Raw genomic sequence first — 21770 nt, forward strand, 5'->3', positions numbered from 1 at the left:
ATAAGATAAGGCGATCGATACTGCAATCAATAACCCTCCGATCATAGAAGCGTCAAGATAACATGGCAAGATACACTAATGAAGAATATTACGATATGCTAATGGCACTCGGTGAGTGCCATGGGCATCAGAACGCTGCGGCAATAAGATACGCCGAATTATACCCAAATCGAGCGAGACATCCGTCGGCTGCTGTTATACTTGGAGCAGCTCAAAGATTATACGAAACGGGAAATGTTCTCCCAAACAAACATGATGTTGGGAGAAATCGTAACGCAAGAAATTTGCGAAATACTGAAACGGTTATTCGCGCTATCGAGCAAGAACCCGAAACAAGTATTCGGACTATTGCTCGAGAGCACAATTTATCGTATTCAACAGTACAGAGAATATTACAAGAAGAAAAATTGCACGCATTTCACTATACTCGCGTACAACAATTACGACCAGAAGATTATCCCGTAAGAAGAAGATTTTGCGAAAATTTTCTGAGAAGGATAGATAGAGATCCCAGATTCCTTTCTCGTATAATATTTAGCGATGAATCGCTATTTACGCGAGAAGGAATATTTAATTCGCATAACATGCACTTGTGGAGTGATGAAAATCCAAGAGTTACACGAGTCAGGAATTTCCAGATTCGTTGGAAGCTCAACATCTGGGCTGGAATCATGGGGACTGAAATACTAGGCCCAATCATTCTCCCGGACATTCTAACCAGCGCAGCATACATTGATCTATTAAAAAACGATCTACCAGATTTTTTGGAAGAAGTGCCGTTATCGGATAGAAACAAAATTATATTCCAACAAGACGGTGCTGGCCCTCACAATGCCAGAATTGTGACAAATTATCTAAATAACGAATTTCCTGGACGCTGGATAGGTAGATATGGTCCGATACGTTGGCCTCCAAGATCCCCGGATCTCAATCCACTGGACTTTTTCCTTTGGGGATACTGCAAGGAAATAATTTATAAAACGCTCCCTGAAGACATGGAGGATTTGGAAACAAGATTGAGATATGCCATATGGTCTATTGAAGAAGATGTACTCTCAAGTGTCCAAAGAAATTTAATGAAACGCATGAGAGCTTGCGTTCGGATGGATGGAGGTAATTTCGAACATTTATTGTAAAATAAATGTGAAAACAATCCGCCTTTTTTAAGGCGATCAAAATAATTCGCTCTTTTCAGAGCGACCAACATTCTTAAACGTGGAATCTTCTTTCGTTTTCAAAAAAGCGTAAGAAAAAGCCAAGAGAAGAATCAAGACGCGCTGCAATTAATTAATATATTTTTTTATATTTATTTTCCATGATAATAGTTAAATAAATATTTAATAATAACTATATTTATTTATAAATAAATTAAATATTATTATTGATATTAAATAAATAAATATTAATATTAATAATAATATGATAAGAAAACTAGCGTCTACGAGCCACAGAGGATGGTAAATGCCTGAAAAATTCTTTTTAATTGTACGCGAAATTTTAAACGAAAAACACGGCATATGCATATATTTTACTTGGTGCATTTAACCAAGATATAGATTCTCATTTTTGAGAAATTCTATACAACCCTCTTTACCCCCTGAAGAGACGTAGACGAGAAAAATATCGGGGCGAAGTCGCTGAATCGGGAATCGAACCCGAGTCTACGTCTCTTCAGGGGGTAAAGAGGGTTGTATAGAATTTCTCAAAAATGAGAATCTATATCTTGGTTAAATGCACCAAGTAAAATATATGCATATGCCGTGTTTTTCGTTTAAAATTTCGCGTACAATTAAAAAGAATTTTTCAGGCATTTACCATCCTCTGTGGCTCGTAGACGCTAGTTTTCTTATCATGTTATTGAATATATAACGAGCCTAATTCCTTTCGATTTAATTTAATTCACGCGCTAGCTGAAATGATCGCGTTTCATTGTCCATAGTTATAAACAAATAGACGAGGGTAGTATCGGTGTGGGGCTGAATAGCTCAGTGGTAAGAGCAGTCGCCCGGCAAGCGAAAGACTCGGGTTCGATTCCCGATTCAGCGACTTCGGCCCGATATTTTTCTCGTCTACGTCTCTTCAGGGGGGTAAAGAGGGTTGTATAGAATTTCTCAAAAATAAGAATCTATATCTTGGTTAAATGCACCAAGTAAAATATATGCATATGCCATGTTTTTCGTTTAAAATTTCGCGTACAATTAAAAAGAATTTTTCAGGCATTTACCATCCTCTGTGGCTCGTAGACGCTAGTTTTCTTATCATGTTATTGAATATATAACGAGCCTAATTCCTTTCGATTTAATTTAATAATAATAGTAAAATATTCAATATTTTAAAAACATTTATTTATTCTAATTAATTTTGAATATCATATGATGTATGTATATCGTATGATAATAATAAAATTATACGCGCGTTAAATGTTTAATATTGTATGTTGGCCGCGTTCTTCGGTCAAACACATGATTACGTTCGGCAGCGCTGTTAGTACCTTAACCTGCCGTAACATAACACAGCTGTTTGCTACCGCCGAATAAATATCGTCGCGTTGTCGCGTTATTGCGTCGTCGCGTCGTGTAATAACGTGTCTGTCCGCGTGTATTTCTTTCATCGAGGACTTTTTAATTGCTAACGGTGATTATTCGGCAGTGATTGATAGTGATTAATGATAGAGAGTGAGTTTAGTAAATTCTCGTTTTATCGAGTGAGTGAATAAATGTGGTTACGTTTAAGAGAATACAGTTAATAAAAAGAAGAACTTTCGATTAATTATTTAGTGTGAATGTCTCTGTCTTTTGTAACGTGTGATATCTATGTTAAATTTGAATGAAAGTGCGATCTATCGGAATATTTATTTCTCAAGGAACTACAGCAATAATTAGCAGAAGTCATCGAACAAGGTAACAATAATTATTCTTTGGCGTTGTGTCGAAATAGATCTTGGGAAGTCAGATAGTGTCCCAGAGGAAATTCGTAAAGAGAGGGGTTTTTAGTGGGTAGGGAGTACCGAGTTGGTAATTAGACTTGGTACTCGAGTCCCACATAACTCACCGGACCGAGCGGTGAGTATGCATAAAATGCATTTTCCCCTCTTAAAAAAAAAAAAAAAAAAAAAAAAAACCCAACAACGGTTAAGTGAGCGAATGAGAGAGACAGAGAGTGAGAGTGAGAGTGAGAGAGAGAGAGAGAGAGAGAGAGAGAGAGAGAGAATGTATGTATTCGCATGTATGTCCGTGCGTATAGCGACCAGCTGATCGCGTGAGCGCCCGCGTCTGACGATCAGTTGCGCCGCCCTTGCATGCCTCTTGTATCCGACCCGTAATAAGCAAAATGTTTCTCTTAATAATTCAAAAACTATGCTTTGCACGAAATTTTGTCAAAGGAAAAATCGTCTTAGAATTCGATCAAGATTATGTTTTTGCAAAAACATAAGGTTATTTAGAATCACCCTGTATATATATATATATATATACCTATATATATATATATATATATATATATATATACCTATATATATATATATATATATATATATATATATATACACATAATTGTAAAATAATTTATAACTTCCCAGAGTAATTTAAATATTCAAAATATATTTAAATCCATTACTTGAAATTCAAATAACTAAAATTTAAATTCACATATTCAAAAATATATATTTAATAATAATATTATAATATACTTAAATTGAGAAAACATATATTTAAATTTTATTCAAATGCACTTAAATATTTATAATATCTAACGACTAAATCTTGGCTCTCTTGTATCTTTTTTAATTTTATTTAAAAATTTATTTTCTAGGTCTTATGAAATTACCCGTAAGGATCGTCTTTACAAAAATATTGAAGCTATGCAGAGGAGTAAAGGCCTTCGAAATCTTGATTTCATACCTCAGACATTCCTACTGCCTACTGAAGCCAAAGAATTGATTTCAGCGCACTTTAGATATAGAGGACCATGGATTGTTAAGCCTAAAGCCAGTTCACGAGGTCGTGGTATTTACATTGTTAATAATGTAAGAATACATATACAATAATTTTTATGTGCACTATTATTTTAATTCTTTTTATTGCTTTAAATACACAACCCTTAATATGACAATCAAAAGATTATTTAAATAATAGTTAGCATTAACTATTAAAAACAGCCCTATAAAATTTAATATGATTCTTGATAGAATTTACTTTTCTTAGAATCTTAAATTCAACACTTTTTTTTTTAAATTTCACAATAAAGGCAAGAGAGATAAGATGACGAATTTCTAATTTTTCTAAGATATAGAAATTTCTAAGATAATAAAGAATCTAATTTAATAAGATAATACTAAATAATCAATGTTAAATTCATAACTCTTTTGCAAATAATAAAAAATTTCTTATAATTGAGTTCAATTTCTTAAAGCAAATATATAATATATAACTAAAAATATATTATGAATATACCGTATATAATTTTTATTGTTTGTTTATAAGAAATGAGATTATTATAATGATTATTGAATGCACGCAAGCAGGCAATAAAGGAAGAATATATCATGTATACTGTATACTGTGTACTGTATGTATTTTATAATATATGCAAAGTGCATTATCCATTAGTAATATATAATACTTTTAAATATGATATTTCTTAAATACGATTCCAAGGGTCAACATATAAAATCATTTACAAAATGTATCTTTGCATAAATCTTGGTGGATCATTTTTGATCATCATTATGAGCCTTCATGTCCTCCAGGAATCAAATTGGAAGTTATTAGCAGATTTCGAATTTGTATTTTCTCGATTTAGGTATCACTTTCGGTTATCACTATAGGCGATCGACTATGACCCTTCCGAAGAATAAACTGGAACCTCTAAATTTCGGATTTGTATCAATCTCGATTTGGAGATCACTTTTAATCACCATTATCTCCGATTTTCTCTGCGACTCTCACTGGAATCAAATCAGAAGTTAGTATATAGATTTGCAATTTTCTGTGCGAAGCGAAATTTAATTTACATCATTTGATGCTTCAAATATGAAATGAGGTCTATAATTATGATTTCTGTAAGTTTGCAACTTTCCGTGTGTACCGATTCAGTCTATATCATCTGATGTTTCTGATAGGGAATTACAAACTGAAATTACATAAAATTACATTACTGAAGTTCAGTTGAATGCAAGTCTCAAGTCCAGAGATTAATTTGATTTCCAGGGAGTTCAGAGGAAATCAAACATGGTGATGACTAAAGATTTCCAGATTAAGATTGATACAAAATATACTTTTTAAATGATTTTATATTTTGACCCTTTGGGATCAGCAGGATATATTTACAGATTACAGTTAATAGACAATAAACATCGAATACCATAAAACGGTATATATGATAACCTCTCTTTCTTATTGCCTTTGTGCGTATTCTATCGCCCGCGGATGTAATAATATCAATATTTATCATTTTTCATATTATTTTTATGAGATAAATAAATAAATATAATGACTGTAGAGTAAAATAGCAAATATCATGTAGATAAAATGACTTATATCTGGAAGATATCAGATGACATCGTCAATCGATTCTATGAACAATACGGATCATAGCGATAATATAGGAACGACGTCGTGATTTATTGTCCATATACTTGAGATCCTTTTTCAGGATGAAAAATAGCGACGTACGCCCTGCGTACTCTAGTAGTGATGTATCTCGTGTATAGCTGGGCCGATATGATTGCCTTGTATAGTATGTAGTGTAGGTTGAGACTCTCTTGTAACACATCATGTTATTAGACTGACTGTGGCTTTGATGTTATATGTATTAGTTTGGCTCTAAGTAAAAACAATTTTGAGATACACCCTGATTACAATATATCTAATAGCGCAACTTACTTCAATCAAAACGGAATGCGCATACGCGAAACAAATCAGTTAACAGAACGCTATCTGAATTTTTCTATCATTCATTTTTCCTTGTTTCATTCTTTCTCAGCATTATTATTTTCAGTATTAAATAACTCTTTAAATGTTCATTTATATTGGATAACAAAAATTAGATCGCAATAAATAAGATCGCACATAATCAGCTAGAGCAAGCTGAAATATTATTTTTAAGAAAATTAGAATGCTTTCAATTCCGTTCATTGATAAAATTTAATGTTTGTGCAATATTTGTGTTATATTTCATGCATTTTATATCTTATTTTAATTTATTATCTCTCTAACTTTTCAGTGAATGGTCATAGCAAAAAATATTAACAAAAATTATAGGATTTTTGGGGAGCCAAAAGCTATATAGATTTTGGACCCGGGTCCAATTTGGGTTCTATGAAGCTCAAGTCAAATTGCTTAAACGGAAATCTTCATTTTTTACTATAGATACAGTATTTATGTGAAAAAATAAATTTTATTATTTTTCGTTTTTTTACTAACTCGCTTCCATCAAGCTCAGAACATCAATCAAATGCTTTACTTCGGATAATGGAATTAGATCGACAAGATTACTTATGAAATTTTTGGCATAGTCAATTACATTTTGAGTCGAGGTCTACTTTTGGCACATGCCTATTCTGAGCCCAGAATCTATTTTAGCCTTTTGAGTTCAGAGTTCACTAAGAACTTGATGCGAGTTTCTTAACATCACAACTTTCCTTTTGAGAGATTACACTGATTCCATCTATGATCTGGCGTAGTATATTTCATTTTGGGCTCGCCTACATAGCTTATGTCTAAAATGGATTGTGGACCCAGAAGAAGTATGTGCTAAACATCTCGATCTCAAAATGTGACTGACTATACTAGAAATTTCATGTATTAATTCCATTTTTCAAAGTGAGACATTTGATTGATGTTTAAGGCCTGATGGAAGTGGTTTAGCAAAAAAATACAAGAGACAAAATTTTCTTATTTATTCACATAGATAATGTATCTACAATTAAAAAATAAAGGTTTATCGTTTAAGAAATTTGGACCTTATAAGAAAAAGAAAGAGGAACTTGGACCTTATAAGAAAAAAAATCCAAATTGGGCTTCATGTCCAAAATCTATGTACATACATTACTGTCAAAAAGTTTAAGACCAAAGTAATAAATACAGATCACGGAAAAAATACAAAATAAAAATACTTCAAATTATAAACAAATTAAATTGTATTTAAAAAAAATACATAAGTAGTGAAAGCAAATAATAAAAGTTTTTAATTTGTGAGAAATCACTAAACACTCTTCTCATCAAAAAATTCACTCTTTTTCTCTATAACTTTTACACAAAGTCTAGGCATCCTATCTAGTTTTTTTTATCATTTCACTGTCTATAGCGTTCCACTCTCTCTTTAGTATCTAAGATTCAGATTGGGTGACTGTGGCGGCCAAATCATATTTTTCAGGATGCCTTCGGTTTCCTTCAATGCTACATATCCTCGACACAGCTTTGAAGAGTGTTTGGAGTCATTATTCTGCTGTAAAACGAACGATCTCCCAATTAACCGTTTGCCCGAAGGAATTGCATGTTCTAAAATAATTTTGTATGCTCTTTTTTGCGAATACTATCGATTTTGACAATATCGCCGACCCCTGCAGCACAGAAAGATCCCCTGACCATAACTGAACCATCACCATGCTTGACCGTCGGGACACACAGTCTGGCAGCATCTTTTCTTGAACTTCAGCGAACAAAAATACGGCGTTTTGATCCGAACACTTCAAATTTGGATTTGTCTGTCCATAACACTTTTGCCCAATCTTCAAACACCCAATCTCGATGCTTCTTAGCCTATTCTAGCCGTTTCATTTTGTTAACTTTACGCAGCAAGGTTTTCGAACGGAATACAGCTACGAAGACCATGTTCTAACAAACGATTTTTTAACGTAGTCACACAAAAGCAATTTTTGCGACTCTCCTTGATTTCAGCGCAAATTTTTGGTGCTGTCATGCGTCTATTTCGCTTACTTATGATTATGATTCTTTGATCCTCAATAGAAGTCGTAGCTTTCGGTTTTTCCAGATCTCACACGCTCTATTTAACTGCCCGTCTCCAGTTTTCTCATTATGGTATTGCGTACGGCACTTTCAGATATTTTAAGTTTTGATGCGATATAACGTTCTGTTCTTCCTTCCTGGTAATATTATGATAGCACTTCGATTTTCCAATGATATTGCTGATTTCTGACCCATATTTAATAATTTTCTAGAAAGTTTGTCATTCAGCTAGCTCTCGGATGACCAATGACAAATTTATTATTATTATCCGCGTTAAATCATCTTATGTAGAGGTTTAATTGTTCCAACTTTTCGTAAACATAGAACTTGTTTGTATTAACGTGCAATTATTCACAGCAAAGCGATAAACTTCTAGTCCACTTAAGGTAGTTGTACCCCAAAATCAAAATGTTGAAAATTTGCTGATTTTTTTTAAGCAAAATTTATTTTTGTTGTAAACAACACGTACGTGAAATTTTGGATCGATTGCCCGTACAGTTTTCTAGATATTCGCAGTCAAAGTTCTTACTTTTCACAATGATTAACATAGGGCAAATGACGTCGACAACGACAAAACGTGTATTTTTATTTTTTGTAAATGACGAAACATTGAAATTTACTCCAAAATTCGCACAAAACTAATTAAAACCTTTATGAAGAGGATATTTTTTTTGGGGAAGGGCCATCCATACAGTTGTAGAGTAATATTAATCCAAAAATTGACAATTATCTATTTTCGGGGTATCTCGATGAACAACTGCTGAAGGAATTGTACACGTGGCAACGTCGCCTGATCGCGCGGCGCGCGCGTGGTGCTCGATTTAAACCGATTGAAATATGGTTTGGTTACTAGAAAAAAGCAAATATGTTCATGTGAAAATATAAACGATTTATTTCAATAAATATATTTGTAATAACATTATTTAGATATATTTTGTCGCATTTTTAACAATTTCAATAAATACATTTGTAATAATATTCTTTACATCTATTTTGATGCATTTTTAATAATTTCAATAAATTTTTGTATTATAGCAGCATTATTTAGTAACGTGAGGTTTTTTGTTGTCCTTTTTTTCTGATAAAAAAGAAATAAGTGAGTTTTCCCATCTCTCGTATAAATTTCTTTTAACTGCTTAAAAGAAATATCAAGCGATGCAATTTTTCTTATCATATAATTAGATAAAATGGATTTAAATATAGATAGGTTATTAACTTTGGAATGTATCACAGATTTGTCAATATAATCTGTTACTTTCATTTCGAATCTCTTTATTTTTTAATATAAGGCTCACAGGAAAATTTGCAACAACTAATTGTTGTAATATTGATACATCAAATACAGCTTCATGATAATTTTCATTTTTGGAGTGATTTTCCAATAAATCTTCAGCTAATTTAGATAACTAATTTAGATAACTAATTTAGATAATTTAGATACACATACCTTTTCCGTTACGATCAGGAAATTTTTGTCTAAATAACTGTAAACACAAAACCCATAAATGATCGACTTAAAACAATCAATTAGCGAATATTTTATACGTTCTCTTTAAAAAAATGATATATCGAAAGAAGCATTATGTGCTATCAATATACATTTTTTACTTTTACCTACTTTACATAAAAATGCATAAAACGCCTGTAATGCATCCACCATAGACAACGTAAGTAATTTTTCATTTCGTAAATATAGTTCTCTTCCGATATTGTGTAAGCCATTGATTTCAGAAGCAAACTTATCTACATCTTGAGTGGGCGTTACATAAACCGAAAATACATTTTCTTGAACTATAGCAGCAAGTTGTAAAATATCTGAATTTTTCTTTCGGTCTGAAGTTTCTAAATCAAATACAACCATTTTATAATCTTCTTTTAAATCTGTATTTTTAATTACTTCATTGAGACTAGATTTTTCATTGTTGCTACGTTTTTCAAAAGCTACATTACTTATAAGTAATACCTTCCTCTTTTTCATTGACTACTCGCAATTTTTCTCTTTCTTATCTCAGCTCATTTCTTCTCTGCTTAGACGTTGTATATTGAGATTTTATAGATTTGGTTACGTTAATTTTATCTAATTTATTACAATGACTTAGCATGTGACTAGTGATTGGAAGATTGATTGATTCTTTTAAATCTTTCAAGTACATATTTCCATCATTCTTTACTAAAACAGCACTAGCTACTCGAATATCGCCAGATGTACTTGTACTGTAACTTTTATTTTTTGGAAATTTTCGTGTAACTGTATGGTTAAAGGCTTCATTAGCTTGGCTAGAAACAGAAATGCAATATTTAAATGCATTATCAGCATAAACAGAAAAAATTTCCTTTAAGTCTTCGTAAAACTGTTCGTTTGTGATAGTAAATTTTGGTTTATACAGCTCAGCATTATTGCCAGAAACTTTTTTGCACCAACGACCGCAATTTTCATGTTTGTTATATAGATGGTCAGGAATACAACGGACGTTATTGCCTAATTCTATACTATTGCCTTTATTTTGCGCAATGGCATAGCTAAAGCATTTTTTTATGTGCGATATAAATCCTTTTTTTCTTAACTGGCTATGTTTACATTGCAGACCATAAATTTTTTTTGAAAAATTTTTTTTCACATGGTTCATATCTGCTAATTTATAAATTGCACTTCCTTTATTTTTTTTATTAACGGCAAGCATTAGAGAACTATCTTCATCTCCAAACACTAATTTCACTTCCAAATTAGCCTCTTTTAAAATATTACTATCAGCAATAAGATCGGAACCGGCATCAGCTTCCATTGCTTTTGCACTGTCAGTGAAATTTAGTCGGCAATCGTGTTTATCCTTCGCTCGTCTCAGGCTGCATAAACGGCATTTTCTGTTACGTGTACGATAATCTAATATTTTTTTGGATAAGAAACCTATTATTGCCCCGTATCCATTCAAGCTGTCGTAACTTCTACCGTTTCCGCGTTTCCAACCCATATCGTAAGAAACAATGACATTGACAATGTTGCCTATAGTTTTGTCAAAATCTTGATTGTTATTATTATTATCAGCTGCAATTGCTTCATTAATATTGAGGAAAAATTCTTCTTGAATTTCAATCGGCCTGTAAATGAATAATTTAACAAAGATGTATTCAATGTGATTTTTATTTGACAATTAAACAGTTTATTATTTTATTTATATGTTCATTTATTCGTTGTAAATATGACTGCATACACACAAGTAGAATTTAAATATAATACTAAACATTGTTAAATGTAAGATGAAAAGATTGTATAAATCATTATGTCGATGCAAAAATTAATTTCATACATTTTGTACAATTTCGGTTTATGTACGGTTTTCATCATGAAAAATAATCAAAAAACTAAACAATACAATCCTACACATTCTTGCTATACGTAGGCTACTTCGGACTATATTCAAATTCATTGATGAATATGAAATGTAATAAAAATTAGTATTTTTGTATACGAAGACTACTTTGAACTATTTTCAAATTCATCGATGAAATCCTGAAACCTGCAGTAATTGATATATAAAAAAAATTTGTGAAATGTTATTTACATTTCCTTTCGCAATTCCTCAATATTTCGAAGGACCAACTTTCTTTCTGTTAAAACAGCTTTTCTATAGGAATTTCTTGCTGCTGCTTCAATCGCTGGACCAATTTCTTGTTCATATTTTCGGAAAATTTTTGTTGAAATTGTTGGAATATCCAAACAAGCAAGAATTTTATTGAGCTCTGTACAACCCACTCCTGCATTCAAGCTACCTATCAAATTTATCATACATAAGTCTAACTTCTTTTAAATTCCCATAGGTATTAATATCGTTTGAATCCTGTCTAAATTTTTTTGCAGGGATGTAAATGAACATTATTAATTACCTAGAACTGTATTTGTTGTAACATTATTATGTACTTTATCTTTAATATAAACTTGAACATCTTCAGCGACAGGATGAAATTCTCCGGTGTCAATTCAAGTTAATGTTTGACATTGGTCACACTTTACCATAAAAGTGGAAAGTAAACCTCGCTTAATTTCTTTTTCAATTCTTTGGAGTGACAAATGTAACTTGCATTCTTTACACTTAAGGTTTTTTGCCAAAACTTGAATGTCAACGATCCTGTTTCCTATGCAAACATTAGACGGTTCAATTTCTTCGGAGATTGCATTATGCTTTTTCTTCCAAATTTGAGCACATGCAGCTGCTACTTTTTCTCTCCTTTTGAATTCTTTTTTTTTATAAATCTACCCTTAGGATTTCTCGTAACCGATGACATTTTGCATGAGCGACACGATGGTAGAGGTTATATAACGATTTGAGAAAAATAAAATAATATCCAATCTATAATTCAACTAAGAGAACGCGACGTTGCCACGTCTAAACTTTTCATTTTCACTACGTGGAGCATTAGTCAATTAATTTTTGTTCATGTTATTATAATTTTGTATTACAGTGTAAATAGTTTTAATACGAATTGTATTTCTCCTATTAAGATTTTTAGTGTACAAATTTTATATATTTTTTGCACTTTTTATGTCATTCTCTACATTGACTGGTGCAATCGGGGTACAACTACCTTAAAGATTTCGCTGCGCGGAGATCGAGTTATAACGGCATACGTGGTTGTGTTAGCTGATTGCGCTCCGGGCGGTGTTGAGCCACACGAATATTATTCGGAATATATGTATTTATATAATTGATCGGTATCGCGCAATACAAATGCAGCGGTTGTTATCAGAAGTGCAACAATACTTTATACGGTACAATGCTTCGTACGCCGCGCGCGTGTTTACGTCTGGACGCGGTGAATGACCGTTGACGGTATGCGTCGCGTTTTTCTATGCGTGCGTGTCTGGCGGTAGATCTAACCGTGTTTTTGCGGATTTCTTTTCGCAGGCGTTTCTGCGAATCGCCGGGTAAATTCGGTGTACGCACCTTCGGCGGAAATATGAATCCCGGTATTGAGGAAAGTTTCTAGGAAACGTTGTGCCGACAAGAAATACTCGTCCGAAGCAGCTCTCCTCTCTGCCTCGAGATATATTGCACAACGTTAGGCGATCGGATGCTGGACCGTTTTACCGAGATCTCTCGGCCGAACCGGAGTGCGCTCGTGTTGCGATTGGAAAAGCGGCTAGATGGATTGCCGATTTATAATCGAGAGTTCTCGATAGAAGAAGAGTGCTCTCTACCTCTGTTTTAAATTCGGCTTTTGCTAGGAGCGGTTCTGGATTGCGAGACGTTTCACTTGCGTGATCGGAATCGGAAAAGATGATTAGATTGCCCAGTATGCCCTTTTTATATCGACTAATTACCCGCGCGTCGGCGCGCGACGGCATTACTCCTTCCGAACGGGTTTCGGGAAAACGGTATGGTCGGGCCCGTTCGGAGGGGTTCGGGTGTTGCGCCGAACGCGGGCTTCCGCCGGTCGGCGGTTCGGGGCGACTCGGCAATCTCCGGTATTTTTCGGCTCGACAATTAACGGCTTAACACCATTCGAGGTGTTTTACAACGTTTAAAAAATGTGGGTGCACCGCGCCCCTGCCTTTGCCCGGCGGATGTTCTGCCGGACGGCAGTTTCCGGCGGATCGCATGCCGGGTATCACGATGCGATTTAGGGGGTGCACGGCGTGCGTCGTTACAAATGACTGTGAATATATCCCGTGTATAAATATACGTATCCCAACGGGTATAAACCAAACGTACATAGATTTGATACTCTGGGATGATTTTGATCATAATATTGAATATGATGATTTTAGGAAATGGATTGCTGGTAATCATCATAAATTATTATTATATATAACGCGGTATTGTACACAATGTCAATCTCGTAAATGTAAATGTCCACCCGAAATTATATACAAAAAGTATGTAAGTAAAAAAAAAGCAACAGGAAGAGAATGTACAGGTAACAAATAATGTTTGGAAATATAATTAATTTAAAATATTTAAGTTATTATTTTTGGGTGATTTTTTGTAGGAGAATATTTCACGAGAGATGAGAAATCTGAATGAAGATCAGAATGGGGATCAAAATGGAGATCAAAATGGGGATAGATAGAAATCATAAGGGCGATCTTGATGTAAATTTTAATGAGCTATTCACATCTTTATAACGGATTGAATTTTATATTTTATATTATTCTTATCATTATTTTATTAGTCATACACACACACACACACTTTAATAAATTTTATATATTTTAATTTAAAACATGTATTTATTTATGCGCCTTTCCTTGCGCTCCCATCCTTTGCGCTATCTCTCTCGCGCTAGTTACAAGAATTTATCATTGTCTCGACCCCCTTATTATTCTCGTTCGATATTATCGTTCTCTCTCTTTCGTACGCGTTCTCCTCGCGCTAGTTGTAAGTCTTTATCGTTCTCTCGCACGCGTTGTCTCTCGCACGCGTTGTTTTTCAAAGGAATGCTGTTTATATTGTTTATAAACAAGACATCGGCATAAGCAATACTGTTTATACTTGTTATAAAACATCTAACACGCGCCGCCTCCGAAATCCCCGCGTGATGTCATTCCCCCACGCCATCGAAATCACCCTCGCGCCTCACCCTCCTTGAGAGGACCTGGATTAGAATAATCCTCTCGTTATATACCTACTGACACAAAAAATCTCGCTGGCGGCGGGCATGGTCTATGCGATCGATTATCGACAACAGTCGGACGCCGTTTACTTTCTTTTCGACGTAATGCTCTTTACTTACGCGAAGCTCTCGAATGTTGGCAAGTTCTTAATTTGTTGTAATCTATTACACACCGGGACACACTCAACACACGAAAAATATTATTAAATAGGCGCAGATCATACATCGTAACGAGCGCGACAAAGAGCGATATTCTCAAAGTTACGACACGCAACGGTCTTACACACACACACACGCGCGCACGCGCGCGCACGCACGCTAATTAATACACGAAAGTCACACGAATATCGATTGCGGAGATATCTTACGCGACTTCGACAACTCTTTTCGACAGCACGTATAGCGAACGCATTCCTTGCGATTTACCGCACATGTGGTCGATATACAAGAACCGGTCGCTATGCGTTTCGCGACACTCCGAATCCCGGAGAGAGACGAACAGTTCCTTATCAACTACGGCCGACGTGATGATCGTTCTGGATGCCTCGGTCGCTTGTCTCCGGTCACTCGAAATGCACGAAAATCGAAAACTCGGGGCAAAGCCCGAGGGACAACGAGACACGAAAATGAGAACAGAGACGGGAACAGAGCGGCCGATCTATGGACGGAATCGCGTACGTAGCTCAAAATTTAGAGATGTGCTACCTCACCGATACTCGCTCCTGTAGCCAGGGGATGATCCTCGCCCTAGCAAAAATGAATATTCTGAGCGTAAGTCGAATATAAGGAAAGAGTAACAGAAGCGTAAACGAAGCTCCTAAGAAGCGTAAATTGAAACGCCGAAGCGTAAACGAAGCGTTAATTTACTCTTCTTAGGAGCTTCATTTATGCTTCTGTTACTCTTTCCTTATATTCGACTTACGCTCTGAATATTCATTTTCGCTAGGGCGGCTCCGTCCTCTCTGATCTTCAACGATAGCACAAGACAAAATTCTAACGACACAATAACGAGAAGTGACTGTTTTCTACGAGCGCCCACATCAGAATGGGTCTTTTCTTTTTAGCTGCACTGTTGCACTAATGTAATAAGTTAGAAAGAGACAAACATACTTTCTTTCACTCTAACTAATTGTACTAGTGCAGCGGTGTAGCTAAAAAGAACAGTCACATCTGACGATCCAGGGTCGATAACGGCGTCAATCCTGCGCAAGGGTGCGCGGATTCGCGATCAATAGCGCCGCGAGATATTACTGCGCCCCGCGACAATGCCATATTGGGGATCGTAATGGTCCCGATAATTCGAAAATCTTAATTTCGGTGACCCTTCTGTCGGTGATCTTCCTATGTCGATCGTTCGTCCTCCGTCCTCGGAGGGTAACGCCGACCGGGCCCTGCAATCCCGGTCCAAGACAATTGTTTCCTTTTCACGATGTTCATCCTCTTGTCGCTGGGGTGAATTCCACCCACGACTCTGCGCTGTTCTGTTCCTCGAGCGCTATCTCCGCTCTCGAATCGGAGACTGGAAGCATTGTGTCGATTGTCACTATAGACTCCTCTTCGCCTATGTCCTTTTCTGCCAATATTCTCTGGCGGATTGCTCCACGTACAAATATAACAACAACATAACAACAAAAAAGAATAATTAAGAATGCGAAATACAAGGATAGCTCGTCTCTCCTGAGATCTCGATGCGGCTTTCGCAATCTTTCTCCGGCGTGGTCGCTCGGCTCGCGCCCCGTCAAGATTTTTCGGAGCGGACGGACGCACGTCAGGACGGCAATGTCACTATATATATATATATATATATATATATATATATACACACACACACACACACACACACACACACACACACACACACATATACAGGGTGACCCATTTTAACCTAGGCAGCCAAATAACTCGAAAAATAAGCACACTACGAAAAAATGGTTACAATCAAAATTTCGTCATTTCGAGGGGGACGTACAATGACGTTAAAATCAACCCCCCCACCCCTCCCCCTGGGCGGTGAGGGGGGGCAAGTTTGAAATCTTAAATGGGAATCCCTATTTTTTATTGCATATTCCTGTAGCTTATCTCGAGAGCTTTCCAAAACACTATAATTAAGTACCTTTTTATTAAGTACTTTTTGAGTTATAAAGCTTGAAATAATTTCTTAATTTTACATAAACCATAAAATATCTAGTAAACCATTCATTTTTCGATTATCTTACCTTCATACTTTTATGTACAAAATAATGAGAGGAATCAATTGGTGTAAAGAAAACACATAGTTGTTTCTAAGAAAAAATATGTAATTTGCAATTAACAATTCCATATTTTTTCTTAAAAACAACTGTATGTTTTCTTTACACCAATTGATTCCTCTCATTATTTTGTACATAAAAGTATGAAGGTAAGATAATCGAAAAATGAATGGTTTACTAGATATTTTATAGTTTATGTAAAATTAAGAAATTATTTCAAGCCTTATAACTCAAAAAGTACTTAATAAAAAGGTACTTAATTACAGTGTTTTGGAAAGCTCTCGAGATAAGCTACAGGAATATGCAATAAAAAATAGGGGTTCCCATTTAAGATTTCAAACTTGCCCCCCCTCACCGCCCAGGGGGAGGGGTGGGGGGGCTGATTTTAACGTCATTGTACGTCCCCCTCGAAATGACGAAATTTTTATTCTAACCATTTTTTCGTAGTGTGCTTATTTTTCGAGTCATTTGGCTGCCTAAGTTAAAATGGGTCACCCTGTATACAGGATGTCGCAGATCAACCGTATCAGTAATATTTCAAAAGCTGAGCGCAGCAGACAAAAATATTTCAGACAAAAGTTGTAAGGTTTCAAGTACCGCATTACATGCCGATATTAGTATGACCTTGAAGAGTGTCGTCAAAGTCACCTTGAATTCTGTAAATGGAAACCCGAATTTTTTATTACATATTCTTATAGCTTATCTCGAGAGCTTTCCAAAGCACTATAATGAAGTATTTTTTCATTAAGTACTTTTCGAGTTATGAGGCTTACATTAATTTCTTAATTTTACATAAACTGTAAAATATCTTGTAAAATATTCATTTTTCGATTATTTTACCTTAATACTTTTATATACAAAATAATGAGAGGAATCAATTGGTGTAAAGAAAACACATAGTTATTTTTAAGAAAAAATATGTAATTTGCAATTAACAATTACATATTTTTTCTCAAAAATAACTATGTGTTTTCTTTACACCAATTGATTCCTCTCATTATTTTGTACATAAAAGTATTAGGTAAAGGTAAGATAATTGAAAAATGAATATTTTACAAGATATTTTACAGTTTATGTAAAATTAAGAAATTATTTCAAGCCTCATAACTCGAAAAGTATTTAATGAAAAAATACTTCATTATAGTACTTTGGAAAGCTCTTAAGATAAACTACACGAATATGCAATAACAAATTCGGGTTTCCATTTACAGAATTTAAGATGACCTTTACGTGACCTTGACAACACTCTTCAAGGTCATATCGCCATGTAATGCATTACTTGAAACTTTAAAACTTTTGTCTGAAATATTTTTGTCTGCCGCGCTCAGTTTTTGAGATGATCGGCTGATACGAGTGGTCTGCGATTGTATAGTGGTCTGAGATTGTATATGCAGTGTTGCGTTTAGATAACTTAAAATAATCTAGATACAGATTAAATAAATCATATACTCATGTATCTCAGATAAGATAAAAATAATTCTGTTTGTGTATCTAGATAAAAGTTGAATTAGTTAAATATTTTATCTAAATACTTTTAAGATAATATTTAAAACAATTTAGCATATATAAAAACAATACACTCGACACAAAAAATTACAGAAAATAAACATGTATTCATTTGACAACAATAATGAGTATAGACCGTGTCTACAATGTCAATCGATCAATGTGATTATGGCTGCGTTCCACTTAACGATTGCAATGCTCGTAGAATCATCTTATCCTTGTTATTCGCTAAAAGTTAAACAAAGACACATTATGTTTACGAGTGCCGTGATCATTAAGTGAAACGCTTTTAAATCCGTATTACACTATACTTGCGGGCTCGATTATAATTGAAATTGACCGATAGAGTAGCCGTTCGGTAAATTGCTATAATTAGGAAAAATTGTACTTATACAGTGATACTGATCACATTATCTTAGATGTTTTAATAAAAGATACGACTTTTCTTATATCTGAGATACAGATAAAGATATTAAAAACTTGAATTATATAGATAAAAGATAAAATAAACAATAATTGCTTCTAGATGAAAATCTAGATAATTTTATCCATAAAAGTGGTCCCTTTTAATTTAACACCTCAAAAACTTTTTTATTTGTGATTCTAGAAAATAACGTTTAAATAAAAGTTGTTTGGTTCAAAGGAAAATATAAGAGGATGTTGATTTGATGACAACATCAGGACAAGGACAGGACAAGATCACCTTGAATTTTTTAAATGAAACCTCATATTTTTTATTCTTCAGAAATTAATATCTCTTAAATGAAGCATTTACGAGCAGAGGAATTTTTTTTTGCTTTGCTGTCCCAAATTTATATGTCAAGTTAAAGCCATGCTGTCATATGAGAGCTGTCATATATGAGAGCTAATTTATTAAATTTTAAACGAAATTTATAATTAAATAATTTCTATATTATTTGAATTTTTTATTATATTTATATATTTATATATGTACATATTTATATTATTTTTCTTATCTTCACGATGTCTAATACCTAATAAATTAATTTTTTTTAAATAACATCCAATATGTTATTTTATCATAAATATAGAATTAATGTTTGCCAATTGCATAGAATTTACGCATTTAGGTCTGTAACTATACTGATACAAAAAAATCAATAACAGATAACAGATCGGATGTAAATGTAGTTAAGCCTGAGCGCGCAAATGAAATCTATATGATATCATCATTGGCAAGCTTTGATCGCTTATAATACAAAAACTATTGCCTCAACATTTTTGTATTAGAATTTTTATCTCTATTTTATCTCTAGAATACTATTAAAATATTGTACAAAAGCTGTGAGACACTCTGTATATGATAATTATGCTTCAACTGATTATATTCTGAATCATTTCATGATCAAGTTTTATTTCACATAAAATAACTAAATAAAAAGTTCAGTGAGCCATCGAAAGCTCATTGCATTCAATGTATTAATTATGTATAAAAGTAAAATTTAATTTTGTGAATAGATTTAAATTTTTATAATAAATATTTATATATATTAATGCGCTCTCATTCCTAATCTAGAAATTGTAATTGATCCCGTTTTGTAAAAAGATTAGATTTTCTTACTTAAAAAAAGAAACCACCAAACAAACGTTCTAATATGGGAGGCTAGTCGGAAGCCAGCATGCAGTGCACCCAAATACCTCCACCGGCATTTATTTGGTCAGTGAGCGACCTTTTCAAGGATCCTCCATGGCAATCGGCATTGCATCCATCGAGCAAGATATCAACATCGCTCTAGAGTCGTATATCACTATGTCAAAAAGCAGCATTATGTGTGAGGTCTGGATCTCAATGATCTAGAGCAGTTGCCCGGAATGCGAAAAACTCGGATTCGATTCCCGCTCCAGCCACTTGCACCTCACATTTTTCTAGTCCATAAATATATGTTTTCTAACAATTATTTGTTAGGCTGAAAAGTGTGTGATGCTCTCTTCACAGGATATGCATGGATACCTTTGCCACGAATGGATTCTGTCGCTCGTTGACCAAATGGGCGTATAGACACGTCTGACCTTCTCCCACATACATCTCTATCTAAATAGTGTAATAGCGACCTATTTATTTATTTTTAGGTCTTATAGTTCAATCGACCCTATTTACTTATTATTTATCACATGATTTCACGACAATGCAATTATTGGTAAATATTTCGATGAAGGAAATCCGCTTCAATTACTTTGACCTTGACTTATATTTGTCAAGGTCACTGCCCTGAGTAACATCCAAAAGGTTTTACCCGTTGTTCGTTGTTTATTAAAAAGTTATTAACAAAAGAATTTTATAATTTTAAAGCTTTTTATCTCCGAAAATATTTGAGAAAAAAAATTTTAAGTAAAAAAATAAATCCGCTGAAAAACTCCACAAAAAAGGTTATATGCATTTTTTTTAAACCTACTATTTTAGCTGTTATATGAAAAAATAATAATTTTAAATACATTTAATACAATTTAAATTTATATAGAATTTAATACAATTAAAAAATATCACAAATGTATGTGTATACACACAGACACACACGCGCGTGCGCGGGGGATGCAAGGGGGAGCCTTCGATCCCTCTCCCGCACTCGCCGGAGGGCAAGGTGGACCTCGCTTTACAACTTACAACATATCTCCATTGTGATTCAACTCTTCGCAATGCGTCCCCTACTGGCGAGGTGGTTGCGGAAGAGATCGAAGGCTCTCCCTTGTACCCCCACGCGCGCGCGCGTGTGTATGGACGCGTACACATACATTTGTAATATTTTTTAATTGTATTAAATTTTATATAAATTTAAATTGTATAAATATATTTAAATTTATTATTTTTTTCATATAACAGTTAAAAAGGTTTACGAAAAAAATGCATATAATTTTTTTTGTATAGTTTTTCAGCGGTTTTATTTTTTGCTTAATTTTTTTTTCTTAAATTAATATTTTCGGAGATATAAAGCATTAAAATTGTGAAATTCTTTTACTAACAACATTTTAACGAAGCAAGCGACGGTTAAAATCTTTAGGATGTTATTCAGGGCGGTAACTTTGACAACATATGTCAAGGTCAAAGAAATCGAAGCGGGCTCCCTTCATCGAAATATTTACCCAAATTTTTAAAATTTCTTAAATTAATAATCTAAATCAGCTGGAATTTACTTGCAACTTTCGGCCAGATTTCTTAGCTTATGCCTACTGTTCCCTTCTTATCTTCTTGTGCCTTAGTGACTGCGCCGCCGCGCTCGTAACTAAGAAGCGCTCAAGAACGTGCGCGTCACAAATGTAGTGTGACAATCTATCTAAATTCTCTTTATTGTTTATTAATAATAAAAATAATTATTCTATTATTAATTACGCATATGTTCTATAACAATTTAAAAAATTTGTGTTTTAAAACGTAATTACAATAAAGAGAACTTAGATAGATAGATTGCCACATTACATTTGA

The 21770-nt window shown here is 34.0% G+C and overlaps 1 protein-coding gene across 3 annotated transcripts in view; it reads left to right on the forward strand.

Moving 5' to 3' along the window:
- Positions 1 to 21770, forward strand: part of LOC105253091 (tubulin polyglutamylase TTLL5) — a 134589-nt gene that overhangs the window by 103439 nt on the left and 9380 nt on the right. For 2 of the 3 annotated variants that reach the window (XM_025407941.1, XM_025407942.1), the window contains exon 5: positions 3811 to 4024. The exons of the other annotated variant lie outside the window; for it this stretch is intronic. In XM_025407941.1, the coding sequence (XP_025263726.1) occupies positions 3811 to 4024 (214 nt within the window). The remainder of the gene's footprint in view (positions 1 to 3810; positions 4025 to 21770) is intronic. 3 annotated transcript variants of the gene reach the window in all.

This window comes from Camponotus floridanus, unplaced genomic scaffold (assembly GCF_003227725.1).
Source record: "Camponotus floridanus strain SB8 unplaced genomic scaffold, Cflo_v7.5 scaffold197, whole genome shotgun sequence".
Taxonomy (NCBI): domain Eukaryota; kingdom Metazoa; phylum Arthropoda; class Insecta; order Hymenoptera; family Formicidae; genus Camponotus; species Camponotus floridanus.